The sequence below is a fragment of the Eriocheir sinensis genome, chromosome 14 (assembly GCF_024679095.1).
Source record: "Eriocheir sinensis breed Jianghai 21 chromosome 14, ASM2467909v1, whole genome shotgun sequence".
Classification (NCBI taxonomy): domain Eukaryota; kingdom Metazoa; phylum Arthropoda; class Malacostraca; order Decapoda; family Varunidae; genus Eriocheir; species Eriocheir sinensis.
The window spans coordinates 20,353,291-20,368,876 of NC_066522.1; the positions used below are offsets into that span (position 1 = coordinate 20,353,291).

Sequence of the window (15,586 nt, forward strand, 5' to 3'; positions counted from 1 at the left end):
CTTCCCCTCACACCCTTCTCTTCACACCTTTTGCGCCCCTCAGAAAAATAGTATATACCTGTGGTGCCCTCTATAAATGGCTTTGGCTTACTAAGTGCCCACACATTTTTACCTTTTGTTCTACCACTGTCTTTCTGAATTTTCAAATTACCAAAACACTTCTGATTCTAGCTTCAATAAATCATGTTTTTGTAAAGTTCACCAACCATGGGATTTTTATCAGATCATTTTGAACCAGCGAGGAATGTAGAATGATTGTGAGTCAGCAGACAAATTTGTAGAAAACCTTTAAGCAGACTATCAATGCATATCACCCTTATCTACTTTACAGTAAAGTATAAATCAAACATCACTGTTAATGAAAAGTTTATATTGCTTTATTTTGCAGTAAGCAGCATTCCTTTCAAATGTGAAAAAACGTAATACTTATTAGAAGGGTAGTCATGGTACATAAAATTTAAGTTGTGAGAGGATAACATTAGACTTGATGACTGTGTGTCACCATTTCACCTGGTTAAAATTATCATTACCATTGTAATACAAAAAATTCTTCTGAAGAACTCGGATGTTTATTTCTGACTGACTTCTGTGGCATGGATATTTTCTTTGATCTTTTTCATTAAAAAATCACCCACATTATTTGCTATTTCACATCCAAAGAGTGGAAGGCGGAGTGAAAAAATCATAAGACAGAAAAAGACCAGCCACTGAGGTGGATCACAGAGTTATTTACATTCAACATTTTCACCCCATTACATAATAGTATTTCATATTTTTTCATTTTTTTACTATTAATATGACCCAAATGGAGTGTTGTCCGAAAGGCTAGCACTGCAGCATGTACAGATGATCTGCAATGAAATGTGCCCATTTTTATCTGCAGCAGCACCACAAAATCACAAGGGCACCTCACATGCACCACAAAGATGGACATTTTAAAAGCAAATGATCACTACACAATACTATTTCTATTATTTGCTGTTTTTCAATAGAATATATTTCTATGAACAATTGTTGATAAAACACACAAAAGAGCATTGATATAAAAATTATAAGCCATTTCTACTATGGATTCTTGTAATACAGCAGCAAAAGAAGTGAAGTTCTGAAGATGAATGACTTAGAAAGTCAAAGTTAAATGAACTGTTGTGCAAAGAACAAGTAACAACAAATAGAATAATAATGATATTATGGGAGTGCCAGCAACACCACACCTGCCATGTGTACTTTACTATTTATTTTAACCTCATGATAATGTAATCCACAAATGTTTCCTATTTTTGCTCCATTCATGAAGTTAATGATGAGAAGTGTCATTGCAAATCTGACAAAATTAAATCTGACACAAATTTTGCAACTGAGATGACACTAGAATGAAGTCAAGCAAAGGATCCACAGGAAAGTCATCCCAGCACAAGGCAATCAAGGAAACTCACAGCGGTGTACTGTTCCTTCAATGTTAATGAAAATAGGGCTAATGGTAGATTTAGTGTTATATATATAAACTTCATGCTTACCACTTATTAATATATTATCTAACATATTGCTAACTTAGCAATGAAGTGACTACATAATCATCATCACAGATGACAACCCCTTCCCCAATGCCAGGCAAGGCAGGGGCCAGAGACTCAAGAAACATTATACTCAGAAGAGAAAACCTCCCACTGAATAAGCAACCTTGCAGCTCCCCTCACACACACACACACACACACACACACACACACACACATTGGAAGTGTGTATATATGTATATATATATATATATATATATATATATATATATATATAATTTATTGACATTCCATACAGTAAACTAGTCAGTCTACTTTGCATACCTAGGCATGCCAGACCCTGGAGAGGCACACAATTAATATTTCCGAGTCTTTGACTTTTTATAGGGAGAAGTCAGGAAAGGGTAAGAGATTCCCATACCCAAACCTCAGCCTCTTGTGTTGTGCATACAAGCAAATGAGGAGGAATCTTGCACCACACATGTGGTGGGCGAAGGAGCCTCCTCTCCCCAACGCCAATATAAACATATAAAAAAATATATATATCCATTTCGTAGATGTGCTGATTGACTCCATACACATATAAAAATAAAGGCAAGAGTACTTTGAGAAATTCTCTATTCTATTAACAGCTTCGCTAAAAAGGTTTCATTGAATCATATGATTCTGGATTCTGCCATGCATTAACATGAGAAGGCTGCATTTTTAACTTAATAAAAATTCTTGAGTCCTCTTCTTGTTCCTCATAGACTGAACACTATATTTACTTAGAACCAAAACCTCTAGTCATCAGATATTAGTCTCTCTATAATGACTTAAACGCCTAATCCATATGTTATCTTTTGTTCCAGCCAATTGTGACATCTTCTCCATCAGTAATTAAGCTGCATAAAACAGTTCCTCTTTGTGCAACAACTTTTCATGACCATGTGCAATAAACATCTTAGACCTTAATTACAATTCCTCTGCAGTCACTTTGCATTATCATGTCTCTGATGAGGATCAAGTATTCTACATGAATGTTGTTACAGCAACAATCCATTAATCCAGTCACTCATAGTATGGCGAGCCCAATTACACTTTTTTTTGTGTGTGTATCCAGCCAGAGATAATCTGTGCCTCCTGATGCTCCATTCTTCCCCTTGGATGGATGGTAGATGTGAGCTGGATTGAAACTTCAAACTAAGCATGCTGCCTCTGACTGAACACAGGACAGATGGGAGGGGTTAGAAAAGGAGGGAGGGACAGTGGAAGGGACGAGAGAGAGAGGAAGGTCAGGAGGGAGTGAGTGGGGAAGAATATGAGAGGGAGGGACAGAGGAAGGAACAAGGGAGAGATGGAGGTCAGGAGGGAGAGGGAGCGGGAAGGAGTATGGGAGAAGGGTGGGATGGAGAAAGGAAGGGTTGTAGTATAGGATCATTACTTTATAAAACAAGCTGATCAATTTCAAAGCATGCTTTGATTCACTTTTTTCAAGACAACAAATTATGTCACCAACACAATGTATACTTCATTACTGTACATACTGTACTGTTACTGCACCCAGTCAAAGGCAGCTTGCCCTACATAAACATTCAATCCAGCTTACCATAACGAATACAAAAACAGTATATGTTTATCAAAGATTTTCTGCTTAGAATATGGTATCCTTTTGTGTCTCAAGATATGACATGTGCTTGGTAACACCTGGTTGGCCTGGACAAACTCACATCCTGCATTTCATTCCAACTTCCTTCCTGGCTTTTTTCTCCTCTCTTACCTTCCTTAACACTCAGATCTATTAACATGAGGGGTGAGAGGGGAGCAGCCTCAGCTGACATCTGCTCTTCAGCTCATGGAAAAACATGATCCTCATCCTTCCTTTCCTTATCACACAGATCCAATGTGGGAAATATAAGCCATTTCTATTATAGATTCTTGTAATAATGCAGCAAGAGAAGCCTAGGAATTCAGAACACTGTACAGTAATTCATCAGCAGCTAGGGAACAGATGAAAACTTAAAAATGTAGGTGTAGTCCTATCTAATTGTCCACACCTGTGGCCCATCCACAACACCAACACCTCCAATAACTCAGCCAAAGGTTGGTCCCCTGCAAACTGGATTTATGGACTTTTACTGCACTAGTAATACATACATTCTTTGTCTAGCCCATGATCCAAACCCAGAAGCTCATGGTTGTGAAGTGTTGTAGCCACTCCATCAACAGGGCCACCAAGTATAACATAAATGTCACATGACGCCTGAGATCCTCCTCCGAAATTACATTATTTTGGTTGCACAAATTTTCATCTGTAGTGAAGTTCAAAAGGAATCCTTGGACACTGTGACACATAAGAGTGTTTAAAGCCAATTTGCTAGGACGAATGAAACGCTACTTCTGAGTTTGAATTTATGGCAAATGTCTGCCTATTATATACCATTCCAATACTGTCTAAAACATGCAGAAAAGTCGAATTACATGAAACCTATAAGAATAATCACTTAAAATCAATATCCACCCTTATATCATGAATCTCCCTTAGTTGTTTGTTATGCTCTATAAGTAATATAATCTTTCCCTTTTTAAAAATCCAAAATAATGTAATGTATAAAAAGAAATTGAAGAACATTAATTAATATATCAACAAAATCTTCACTACAGATATAATTAAAACAGATAATTCTCTGAATATCTTGCTTTTCAGATTGCGTTACTAATAAAATTATTTATAAAATACTACAATTTGTGGACGCAGCCTGATTGTGTCTCAGACTCCCTGACAACCCTACCAACCTTACAAACCCTGGAGGGCGGCAGACACGGGAGGCCAACTAGGGTCTGCCTCCATGTCCTGCAGGACCAGCTTGTACTTGTTTTTAGGCTCCCTCTTGCAGGTCACCCACTGGAAGCACCTTTTCAATACTCTGCTGTTGGCCAAACGCTTGGAGAAGAAAAATATTATAAAGATTAAATTAACATTATTGGGTATATCAACAATTTAGATATTTTTTTCCATTCAAAACTGATGAGACAATGCAGTAAAACATGTATTTAATAGCACACCTCAGTGCTGTAGGAGAGGACCATGTGTGTGGCCACCATTAGGAGCAGAGCAACTCGGAACATCATGTGTTTGTCTGTCTCATGGTAGAGCCCCATGAAGTCCATCAGCCAGGACCACGGAGACATGACCATCAGCAGATTGGCTGTCCCAAGCACCAGGAGTGCCACTGCCAGCCATACTGATCAAGAAATACAACAAAAGTTAGTAAGGATGAAACATTCATGAGAAAACTGTAATTGTAATTTATTGAGTTTAAATGACTTTTATTTGAATATCAACTTTTATTAATATTAACTCTTATTTCAAAACATCTAACTGATGAAAAGAAAGTATAGAGCATGGCAGTGTACCTAAGGCTATCATGCACAGCTCCCTTCATATTCCTCATTTATAACACACTATAGTACTAAGCTTTCCAGTCACAACTCTCATCCTTGACAAACAATAATAACATTATATCCTTGCAACTGCTCCATTCAATAATGCTTCCTTTCCATTTATACATTGAGGCAATTATAGTTTTCTTCCATTCCCTATCACTACAGCTTCTTTCCATGCTAGCTGGTATGACAAAGCCATCCATTCTGTTCAGCACATTTGATGCTACTCCAGCTACGTCTGGAGCTTTGGCCACTCTCAACCTCTCTGATATACTCTTTAACTGTTCCTCCAGATTCATCACAGTCCAGATGAACTTCTCCTTCCTGTCTCTATTTCCATAAATGTCACAATTGCTTCCCCTTCAATTTCCTCCTTCATTAAACCCTTAGCATACCCTCTCCATCTCTACATAATTACTCAATTTTCTCTCAAGCATGTCATCATTCCCTTTAATTTTTCCGACACCAAATGGAATTTTAAACAACATATTGCATCATTAAAAGACAGATTTATCGTTAACATGGCAAGTGCTTTTACACCATTTGTGATTAGCGGCTTCCTGAAAGGTTTGCCCGGAGAGTAGGTGATGCACAAGATGAGGTACTGGAAGCTTGAAACATAGAAGATGGTGGTACTCTCCCAGCACACCAGGTTATCTGCATCTCCCTTAACCGGCTCATTGGGATTAAACCTGTAGAAAGAAGATTGAAAGGCTTTGGAGGCAAGACTGGAGGTGCAACACCATTCAAATGCATAAATTGAAAACATGACATAGTATAGGAACTGGGGGAATCAGGAACAATTCCTGCTGCAGCCAACCTTTCAGCATTTCATATATAGGAATTTCTTACCCATGCTATTCTAACCCTTTATTAGTCTCACCTTGGTAAACAGAAGAATTTCTCTTCATACCCAGTCTAAATTAGGTTGTTGTTTTTGCATACTTTCTCTTTGACATTGAATAGCATAAAAAATGTTGAGTTTCATTTGCCAAGAACGGTTACCTGACTGACAGTCCCATCATAACATTAACTTCAGCTCTATATGACATGAAAAGCCCTTTTTCACAAAAGTATTCAAAGTATTCAATGCTTACCAAAACTGCTGGAGAAGGTAAACATATGCAATTACTTGAATGAAGACAACTAGAAAAATCTGTGAGAGGATGGAGAATATATTTGCAGCACCTAAGAGGCTTCCTAAGGGTTTTTCAGGCACCAGTTCTCTGCAATATGAAAAAAAGGGTTAGCATGGAGAAAAAATCTTTCTTCAGTCTACAATCTGGTAGATGATTTTTACTAGAAATTCATTGTCTACACAACATAATGTTTCTCAAGAAAGAATTAAAAATACTAAAACAGGGAAATGCCTGCTCTTTATGTAACCCAGTTTATTGACAACAAAATAAAAAGTTTACATAGTACCTGAGTAAGGCCATGAAAACACGAGTAACTCTACGAGAAATTTTTGTTGTCGAAAAAGAAATGGATGAATGATTCATACATACAATGTGCAATTAAGGATACTGTACAATAAAGGATCTTTGAACTCACTGGCTGGGTCCAGTGTAGCCCATGAAGATTGCAACAACAGTCACAATGAAGAGGTCGATGTAAAGGAACTGTGCATCAGTAAGATTGGAATAGGCCTGAAAATGAAACCCTGTATTAATTATGCTCATCTTTTATTGAAATATGCAAAACAAATCATAGGATAAGTACCTCGGTATAAAAGTATGGAAGGAGAGGCAAGGGAGAGAGCAGTGAGAGGTAGATAGGCCATTTCTGAAGCTGTATTGAAGTTATGAAAGGAAGAAGTGTAAACATGAGGTGAAGAAGGGTGCAAGGAAAAGTATTTTCCTTCCAAATCTATTGTATTCATCAGGCACATGGACAGGGAATGTAAGACAGCAATCTCAAATATGCACAGTGAAAATGAGCTGTTTAAGAGGTGCACGTGGTGTGACAAGAAGAGTTGGAGGAAGAAATGAAGATGTGTACGAAAATTTTGGTATGGGTATAAGAGCAAAGGGAGTGGATTGTGGAGTGGCTGGATGGCAGAAACGTGGTATTATGAGATGGTTTAGATATGTAATGAAAATGCATGAGGATGACTTTGTGAAGAGAGTATATGAAGGGTGTACTGAAGGACAGAATATCAGGGGGAACCCACTGTGCATATATAAATAGATAGAAACTATCATCAACTTACAGAATACAGAATGAGAACTGAGACAAATTGGATGATGCTGTAGAGGGCCATGTACTTGAAAACAGAGAAATTAGTGGTGAGTGCACAGCGCCCCTCACACACCACCTGAGGCACACACTCTATGTTGCTGATGTGGGAAGTAAAGGGTGCAGCTACACTAGCCTCAGCTTCTGACAAGGAGATGCCTACATGTGCTGCTTTCAGGGCCTGAAAAGACAGAGGTATGAGAAGCATTATATTAGGAGTAGGATGATGGCTAGCATCTAAATTGTTTCCTTGAAAACTAAGATATTACATAAAAATAGTAAATATACTTAATCAATCAGATCTTTAGCTAAACCATTTTGACCAATGTCTTGTGCAAAAACAGTTGAGGCAAAGGCCCTGTTTCCAAGGCTAATGCAATGCAGGTATACTGTCCCTTAGGATAATTTATAACAGTCAAACTTTTATAATCCATGCTTTGCAAATAACCAGTGGGCCCCATTGCATTGGGTAGTCCTTCTTTCTCTGACTTCAGTTCCATTTTGACTTCCCACCCAGTGTCTCTTTCTCTAAACAACTCCTGTACCATCACTATCACAAGCTTCTGTTTTGTGAGGCAAACGCATACTCACCCCACAGTCATTAGCACCGTCCCCACACATGGCAACAATGTAGTTGATGGCCTGGAGCTCTTCTACAAGGTGCGCCTTCTGGTCTGGGGACATTCGAGCAAAGACAGTGCCACAGGACACAACTCGTGGCACCAAGTCAGGGAAATACTGACATATCACAGCCCAGGCTTTCCCACTTACAGCAAAGTGGTATTTGGACTCCAGGTTCAGACACACAGGTTTCTGCATGAAAAATATAAACAATGATGAGAGGCAGCTTTAGAATATCACCCACTAAGGAAAAAAATCATGAATACAGTAAAACAGGTATGACTAATGGGCACATCAACGAACATTTGTAAAGCACATGGGATGAAAAGGTTCATAATGGACAGTAAAGTATCTGTCATGGATGAATTGCATCCTTAGAATTTCTATGGAAACCTAAGGAGCTTTTACAATTTTAGATGAAACTTCAGTTATAAAGTTTAGGAGCACCCTGAAATTCAAGGCTCCTAAGACCCAGAAAGAACCTAACTCATGTAACTTTTGTATATTAATGAAACAAGTCACTTTGGCTGAAGTTTAAACTGACCCCATTACTGGCATGATGAGTCATAGCATCTGGAGCATCAGTCGGCTCAAAGATGAGGGATGCCGGCTGGTCTTCAGTTGGAGGTGAAGCCTTGGCCACCAGCATTCTGTCTGAGGCCCCGACCATGCCACAGTCACGAGCAACACTGATTGCCGTCAAGATGTTGTCACCTACAAGGCAAAAAACAAAAATGTCTATGAAGCACCAACAAGTAAAATGAAATAATATATGTGATTTAACAGTTACATTACACAACCCATGTCTGATCTTTCACTGCCATAATCAACATTTTATTTCATGATAGGCACTTGGCTAGGTCTTCATGAGGGTGTTATAATTATATATATATATATATATATATATATATATATATATATATATATATATATATATATATATATATATATATATATATATATATATATATATATATATATATATATATATATATATATATATATATATATATATATATATATATATTACTAATCCAATAGGGTGCAGGTCTGATGCTATTCAGATTAAAGGACTTTTATTACACTAGTTATTAATTAAGGATCAATATTCATAACCAATGAAACTGAACGTACCTGTAACCATGACAGTCCTGATGTTTGCCTTGGCCAGCTGCAGGATCACAGGCGTTGTTTCTGGCTTGAGCATATTCTGCAGTACCAGCAGCCCAACAAAATCCAGGTCAGTCTCCACCTGTATAATCACAAATGCCACATGCCATCAACTGCTTCAAGGTTATCTATTCAAAATGAGTGTGAAAAAAGATGATGAAAAATGCCATGCTGTGCTGTCTGTGCTACTCACCTCAGAGCGAGGCACTCTTTGTGCAGCGTGCCAGGACAGCTTTGTTCGCAGGCGGCGATGAGCCAAAGCAATGACCCGAAAGCCCTGCACTGTGTACTGGTTTAAGATGGTTCCTAAGTCATCAGGCACTGCAGAATATGACAATGATAATCTTTTTAATATTTCTGTCCTTGTGAAATTTCATAAACAAAAAAATGTATCTGTAGAAGTATGTTCTTGTCATTACTTTCAAGTTTATGGGATGTACTAAAATATGTGGGGAGAAATAAAATAAAAATGCCAATAATCCAAAAAATTACTTATATGACAGTGAATAACATATAGTAATAATAATAGTACATAGCATAATATGACATAAAAACAAATATGTAACAGTAAAGCTCTAAACCAAACAGCACTTGAAAAATCCAAAACAGCATATCAATATAGCATTCCATAAACACAGCACAACAAAAAGCAAAATACTCACGCGTCTCTGGGCGACAAAGGCTCATGATCACCTCCGGGGCTCCCTTGGCATAGAGGTCCATCCGCTGCTGCCCAAGGTATCGCACAATGACTGACATGCGCTGGGTGCTGCTGCTGAATGGGAACTGACGCACTATTCCAATTTCATACGGCACCTGAAAAAAATAAATAAGAAGCAATTCAACACACTTCTTTTTCAAGGCACGCTGCAGCACACAAAAACAAATTTATGCACATATACTAGATCAAGAAAACAATGAAGGCAAATGTTGTATTATATTAATTTACATATCAAGGAAATTATCTAAACTGCAATCAAAAGGAATGAATATAGTTTCAAGTTATACTTTGAGGTGTTTCTTTTTCATGCTTGAGAGTCTAGTTTTGAAAAATCACTCCTTAAAACAATAGTCATCATTATAATCAATTAACCCCAGGCTCATGCCAAAAAACAAATTCAATACTGAGTGTTGTATGGGTATTTTAACTTAACTCCCCTCTGCCTAAATCTTTGTCTATGCACATCCTCCACAAGGACAGAATATGTAAAATTGCTGATGAAGTCATTGTGAGGTTTATTAATGTTTATGAATTAAGCACTACACTGCTGAGTCATGTGAAACTTTTGGTGACCCTGACATCTTCACCACAGGCATGAACAGATTGAACTGTGTCATCCAGTAAGCCTTCAAATAACTGGGCATTGGTTTTGGCCAAGGAGACCTCTAGTCCCAGAGGTACCTCCTCATGCAGCATTTCAAGAGCCAACACCATGACCTCCAGTGATTATGCAAGAAGTACAGCATCATCAACAAAAACAAGGTCAGTGACCTTGACGTTGACAACAGTTGATGTTGTCAACAGTTTTGTCTAATACCCAGTCCATACAAGTGTATATAAGATAATAAAAAAGCAATAGAAAAGACAGATCAGAAACATTCACTGGAGGCATAAAAGAAGAGGGCAAAAGGAGAGGCACATCATGACAACCTCAAAGGAAGTATCCAGAACATCAGCGATGCGAGGAGGATCCACATATGTCTCTTGGTGGCTGGGCTTCACCACCGTGGGTGCTACTTGATCATAGTTTGTGGAGCCTGGCGAGGGTTCCTCCAGAGTCTGTTATGAAAATATGATTATGCTATAAAAATATAAACTTTGGTGAGCACATATCCACATGGACAAAGATAAATGCACAGATTCACACATGCATGCATCCATGAACACACACGAGGCTGGAGGCAAATAATTTCTTTAGGGAAAAAAATGTAGTGCAGCGCCTTGCTTGATGGGCGAGCCTCCCATAACTCACTCTGTGAGTGGGGTACCTCTTTGACCGACTGGTTAAGGAGTGGCTCTCCCATCTCGCTGGTTGCGGGTTCGATCCCCAGCGCTGGAAAAACCTTTCCTTGTCTGCATTAATTTCTCGAGTGTTTCAGTACACACAGTGGTCATGTGGGAGTATAGAAAAGAATAAATTCAGGTGTTTTAAAAAGACCCTGAAAGCATGTGCTTGGAGGAGAGCAAATTAAGCAAGGATGTAAATATCCAGAAGGGAGATGGCTTGGATTGTAGAGAAGAGAGATAATATAATGGGAGGAGTGAAAACACTAGAAGAACTGTACTAAAGTAGAGGCTTTTTTAGTATGTTGAATGTATTCAAAATAAGATATATAAAGAACTATGCCTTACATACAACAGCAGTAAGAAGAATCATGCCTTTGAATTTTACAAAATACAAAATAAATACAGATTACCAACACATTATTTTAGCTAAAGTAGCCTTTGCTCAACAGTCAACTCTCAAATGTTTTGAAATAAAGGATTCAAAGTAAGAAAAGCAGTAAATAACATGTAATGAAGAGACAGGAGTTAAGTATTATTTTGAAACACAGTGAAATAAAATCTCAAGGATAGCAGGTAAGCATTAGTGCCTCTGAGGGGTAGTGATCAGCGTGCCTAGCCACAAATCTGCTGGCCCAGATTCTATCCGTACCCCAGGCAGTCAGCACCCACCTCACCTAGCTCTTCACTCTCCCTTTTAGACTGGTCCGTAAATGGATGCCTGAGGTAACCTGGGGAGGATAAACTGTGGTTATCCAGATACCATACTGCCCTGCATCCTGGGGTAAAGGATTCATACTTACCAGAGGCTTTAGGGCCAGTGAGATGGAGAAGATCACTGAGGCCATGTGCAGCTTACTGTAGGCCCCCAGCTCTACCTTACCTTACCATATCATTCTTGCCCAGGCACATAAACCATGCAACAAATTTTATTACAATTAAATTTGAGAATATTTATAATAGTAAGCAACAGGCTGAACTGTGGCAAATTTATTTAGAGAGGAAGTTAAGAAGCACACAAAACAGGGATGTAGAGTCACGCAGCAAGCATCATGGGTTAGGGAACAGACAAAGACTGAAGCTGCTGTGATGACTATTAAGAAAAAGACTTGAACAGATAACAGATGGACATTGAAAGTAACAGAATGACAACCCAGAAATGGTGAGGGAAGTCAGGGCAGGCAGAGGACCAAGTTGAAAGATGAAATTAGAGCCTTTTCAGGAGAAAGATGAAAGATGATGTTGAAAGATGAAATTAGAGCCTTTTCTGGAGCAGGACGAAGTACACTCATAGCAAACAAAGAGAGGTAGAGAATGTTGGGAAAGAACTTTGTCCTGCAGTGGAGTAGTAATAACTGAAGATGATGATACGGTAGTAAGTAGTCACACCAGATGTGCTACACTCACTATTCAAACAAGTAATTAATGTCACTGTAAAATCATGTGCGTATATGAATTCTTTCTGACAATTCAGTGGCTATGACAACTGAAGTAGCTGGACATAAGGTGTGTGGTAGAGGAAAGAGTGCATGGTGAACAGATGAGATAAAAGTGGGATAAAAGGGGATAAAAACTTATGGAGGGGAGGAGACTTGAGAAAGGTGTTATAAGAGAAAGAGTGAGTTTGCTGTACAATTGTTCAGCGATGTGCATTCTAACAGACGGCAGCTTCATGTAAGAAAATTGTTAAAAACTTACTCCATGGTATCTAGTGTACTCTTATAATATTCCAGAGCTATATATTTTAGGTTACTTTGGGTACAGACAGACAATGTTATGTTATGTTACTTATGTTTATGCTTAGCATGGGAAATTATATATAATCATGCCAATAAAAAAGCTTCAATCACCAAATAAATCACCTTATTGCTGAAGCTGCCTTGCCTCAAGCTGCCACCACCCTCCAGTTTGCTACCAGAGCTGGAGGCCCATGCTGGGGAAGGTGTTGGTGATGGAGGTGCTGGGTCCACACAAGATGGCAGTGAAAAAGGCACAGAAGAAAGGGAGAATGGTGCAGAAGACCCACAGACAGGTGGTGAGGAGAGGGAAGAGGGAGGGGGACGGACAAGAGTGGGAATCAGGCTATCAAATCGGTGAGTGTCTTCCTCATCAGGCTCCTCCAGCTCCTGAGACACAGATAGGGGGTAGTTAGTAAGAAGCATCACCAAGCCAAACCACCTGATAGGAACCACCATAACCTGAGCCACACCACCACCTGAAGATAATCAGGGTTAAACCATCACCATGGGGTTATGCACATGGGAGAAGCATAACCATTATAAAATGACCTTGATCTGTGTGGTTCTCAAACTTCTGGAAACAAGCTCTATCTTTTTAAATGAAGGTGACTGAAAACAAACCTTTCTTTCAGTATTTAATTTAGAGATTTGTCTGCTTCATAAATGTGAAGTCTGAAATAAATACAGTAAGTCTTCACTTATGTTGTCGATAGGTTTTTGGATATATACAGCAACTTTAAGCAAAACCACCAAATAATACAAAAAGGAGTAAAGTTTCTATGCCATGGTTTTGTTCTCCTTTGAAATTCAAGACAGATAAAGCGACAGATTTGTTCTAGTTGTTTTCTCCAACTACTCATACAGTAATTACATTTGGACTTTTATCTTAAGCTATTGTATCACATCTGAATGAGCTGTTTAAAACCCATTCTGCATGATGTATACTGACTCATGTAGAGCCATATGTAGGTTAGGCTGTTGGAAACACCAACATGAAGTATAGGGGGTTATAAGTCTTGATATGTGTCACAGGTATAAGGAATTTGAGAACCACTGACCTAGATTTAACCACCACCTGAGAATTATGTGGATTAATTATGCTTGTAACTTGGTGGTTTTAATTGAGTAAAGGCCCTGCAAGTTCATGATTAGTAAACATACATCCATTCATTAATATTTACTTTTATGTGGAATTTCACATAAAAAATCGCTGTACTGTTACATATAATCAAGTTATTTCTGGACTTCATTTAAATTATTAGTTCTATGAATTTTGAGCTTTCTCTTTGTAATGAATATTGGATACATTAAATATCTCCATCTTCAATAAGCATCCTCTTCCTAACCCAAATATAATGAGGGAGTCCAGACCTGATAAATAGTTCCAGTCAAATGATGCTGATGGAAATATATGAGATTTGAATGTCTCTTTTACTTCTAGTACTACAGTTTATTTGGGCATTTCTTCCACTATTAATTGTGGGCATTTCATAACTCTCTGTTTGCAAAAATTTATAAAATGTTTATAAATTAGAAGTATTAAATTTGTTTCTGTCTTTTACTACCTCAACAACCTGTTTTTAACCTTTCATGAATCCATCCATATAAATGTTGACTGAGTAAAATGACACTTTGAAGCTCTAAATTCTAGCCACTTACCACATGTTTCTTGCATACTCCTTTTCAAAGTAGATAGATACCCAGAACAATCTGCCATTAACTGGCTATATGATGAGAAAAATATGGTTCATCCCTCTCTTTGTTCAACAGTTTCTCTTCCTCCCTCTCAAAATTCTTTGGTGTATTCCTTCAAGGTCTCCAAAACCATGGGATACATACAGTGGCCATTCACTACCTACACATCTACCTTTCCCTTATTAATCAATGCTTTTAGAGCTTCAACTACTTTCCAACCTTGAAATAAGGTCATCTACCAAACTAGAACCTCTACCTCATCATATGAAGACCTTAAATTTTGAAACTATTTCACCCCTTCAAGGGCCACACTATGTGTTTGACCATGACAATTGGCAACTCTAATGCGATCTTATAAATATAATTTCTTATGCCATAATTTCACACACATCAAAACAGCTGACATGTTTTCAAAACATCCCCAAATGAAATCCGAAGCCAAACACTCAGGTTCATGCAAAAAGATAGAGAACCAAAGAAAGTTTTCATCAACCTATTAGGTATCTTTATGGAATAGTTGCATGATGAAAAGAGAAAACTAAATTTACAGAAATGCTGAAACTATGAGATTAAAGGAAACTTTTGTGCTATTTACCCATTTGGTGGCTTCAAACATCTTAATGTCAAGAGGATCTCCAGTCAGCGTGCCTTGGAGGTACGTCAAGGAGTGACAACTGGCCATGCCAGCCACAAGGTGAGAGGTGTAATGAATGGTGGATGCGTCCATAACAGGCGGTCCCAGAAGACTTCCCTTGGCCTCCAGAACACCCCACACCTCCAGGCCATCCTCTGTCAGAGTTCCAGTCTGAAAGTAAAGTGCTAGGTATACCAAATTTGCTCCATGTAAATCACACTTTGAAATGCACAAATGAATGCTTTCAACAAAATACACTTCCAATAAGATGAATGGTACAGAACAGTGAAAAGGGAGTCAAAGGTTAGGGGAGACAATGATGAAATATGCTGTTGAAAGAATAAGGAAATAATTTGCCAAAGATTGATAAATCTTACTTAAAGGGCCAATGAAAACCTGTTGAAGGATAGATTCCATTTTTCTATTATTAATTAATGCAAAGACTTCAAAACAAACACATCCTTTCTTCCCTTAACTCTTTCCTCCACTGCCTCTTAAACAGAAAACAACTTCAAAGCCTTAATTTTGTCAAATGTAGTACTTC

General features: G+C 38.2%; 1 protein-coding gene across 3 annotated transcripts in view; it reads right to left on the reverse strand.

The window, feature by feature from the left end:
- Nucleotides 1–355: 355 nt before the first annotated feature.
- LOC126998612 (polyamine-transporting ATPase 13A3-like) overlaps nt 356–15,586 on the reverse strand; it is a 39,827-nt gene continuing 24,596 nt past the window's right edge. For 2 of the 3 annotated variants that reach the window (XM_050860526.1, XM_050860527.1), the window contains 14 exons: nt 15,004–15,213; nt 12,837–13,100; nt 10,621–10,749; nt 9,632–9,785; nt 9,163–9,290; nt 8,934–9,051; nt 8,344–8,513; nt 7,770–7,991; nt 7,153–7,359; nt 6,495–6,589; nt 6,038–6,166; nt 5,481–5,632; nt 4,560–4,738; nt 356–4,437 (listed from right to left, as the gene is read on the reverse strand). In XM_050860526.1, the coding sequence (XP_050716483.1) occupies nt 4,291–4,437; nt 4,560–4,738; nt 5,481–5,632; nt 6,038–6,166; nt 6,495–6,589; nt 7,153–7,359; nt 7,770–7,991; nt 8,344–8,513; nt 8,934–9,051; nt 9,163–9,290; nt 9,632–9,785; nt 10,621–10,749; nt 12,837–13,100; nt 15,004–15,213 (2,304 nt within the window). In that variant the 3' untranslated portion in view covers nt 356–4,290. The remainder of the gene's footprint in view (nt 4,438–4,559; nt 4,739–5,480; nt 5,633–6,037; nt 6,167–6,494; nt 6,590–7,152; nt 7,360–7,769; nt 7,992–8,343; nt 8,514–8,933; nt 9,052–9,162; nt 9,291–9,631; nt 9,786–10,620; nt 10,750–12,836; nt 13,101–15,003; nt 15,214–15,586) is intronic. The other variant, XM_050860528.1, reaches the window with a different exon arrangement.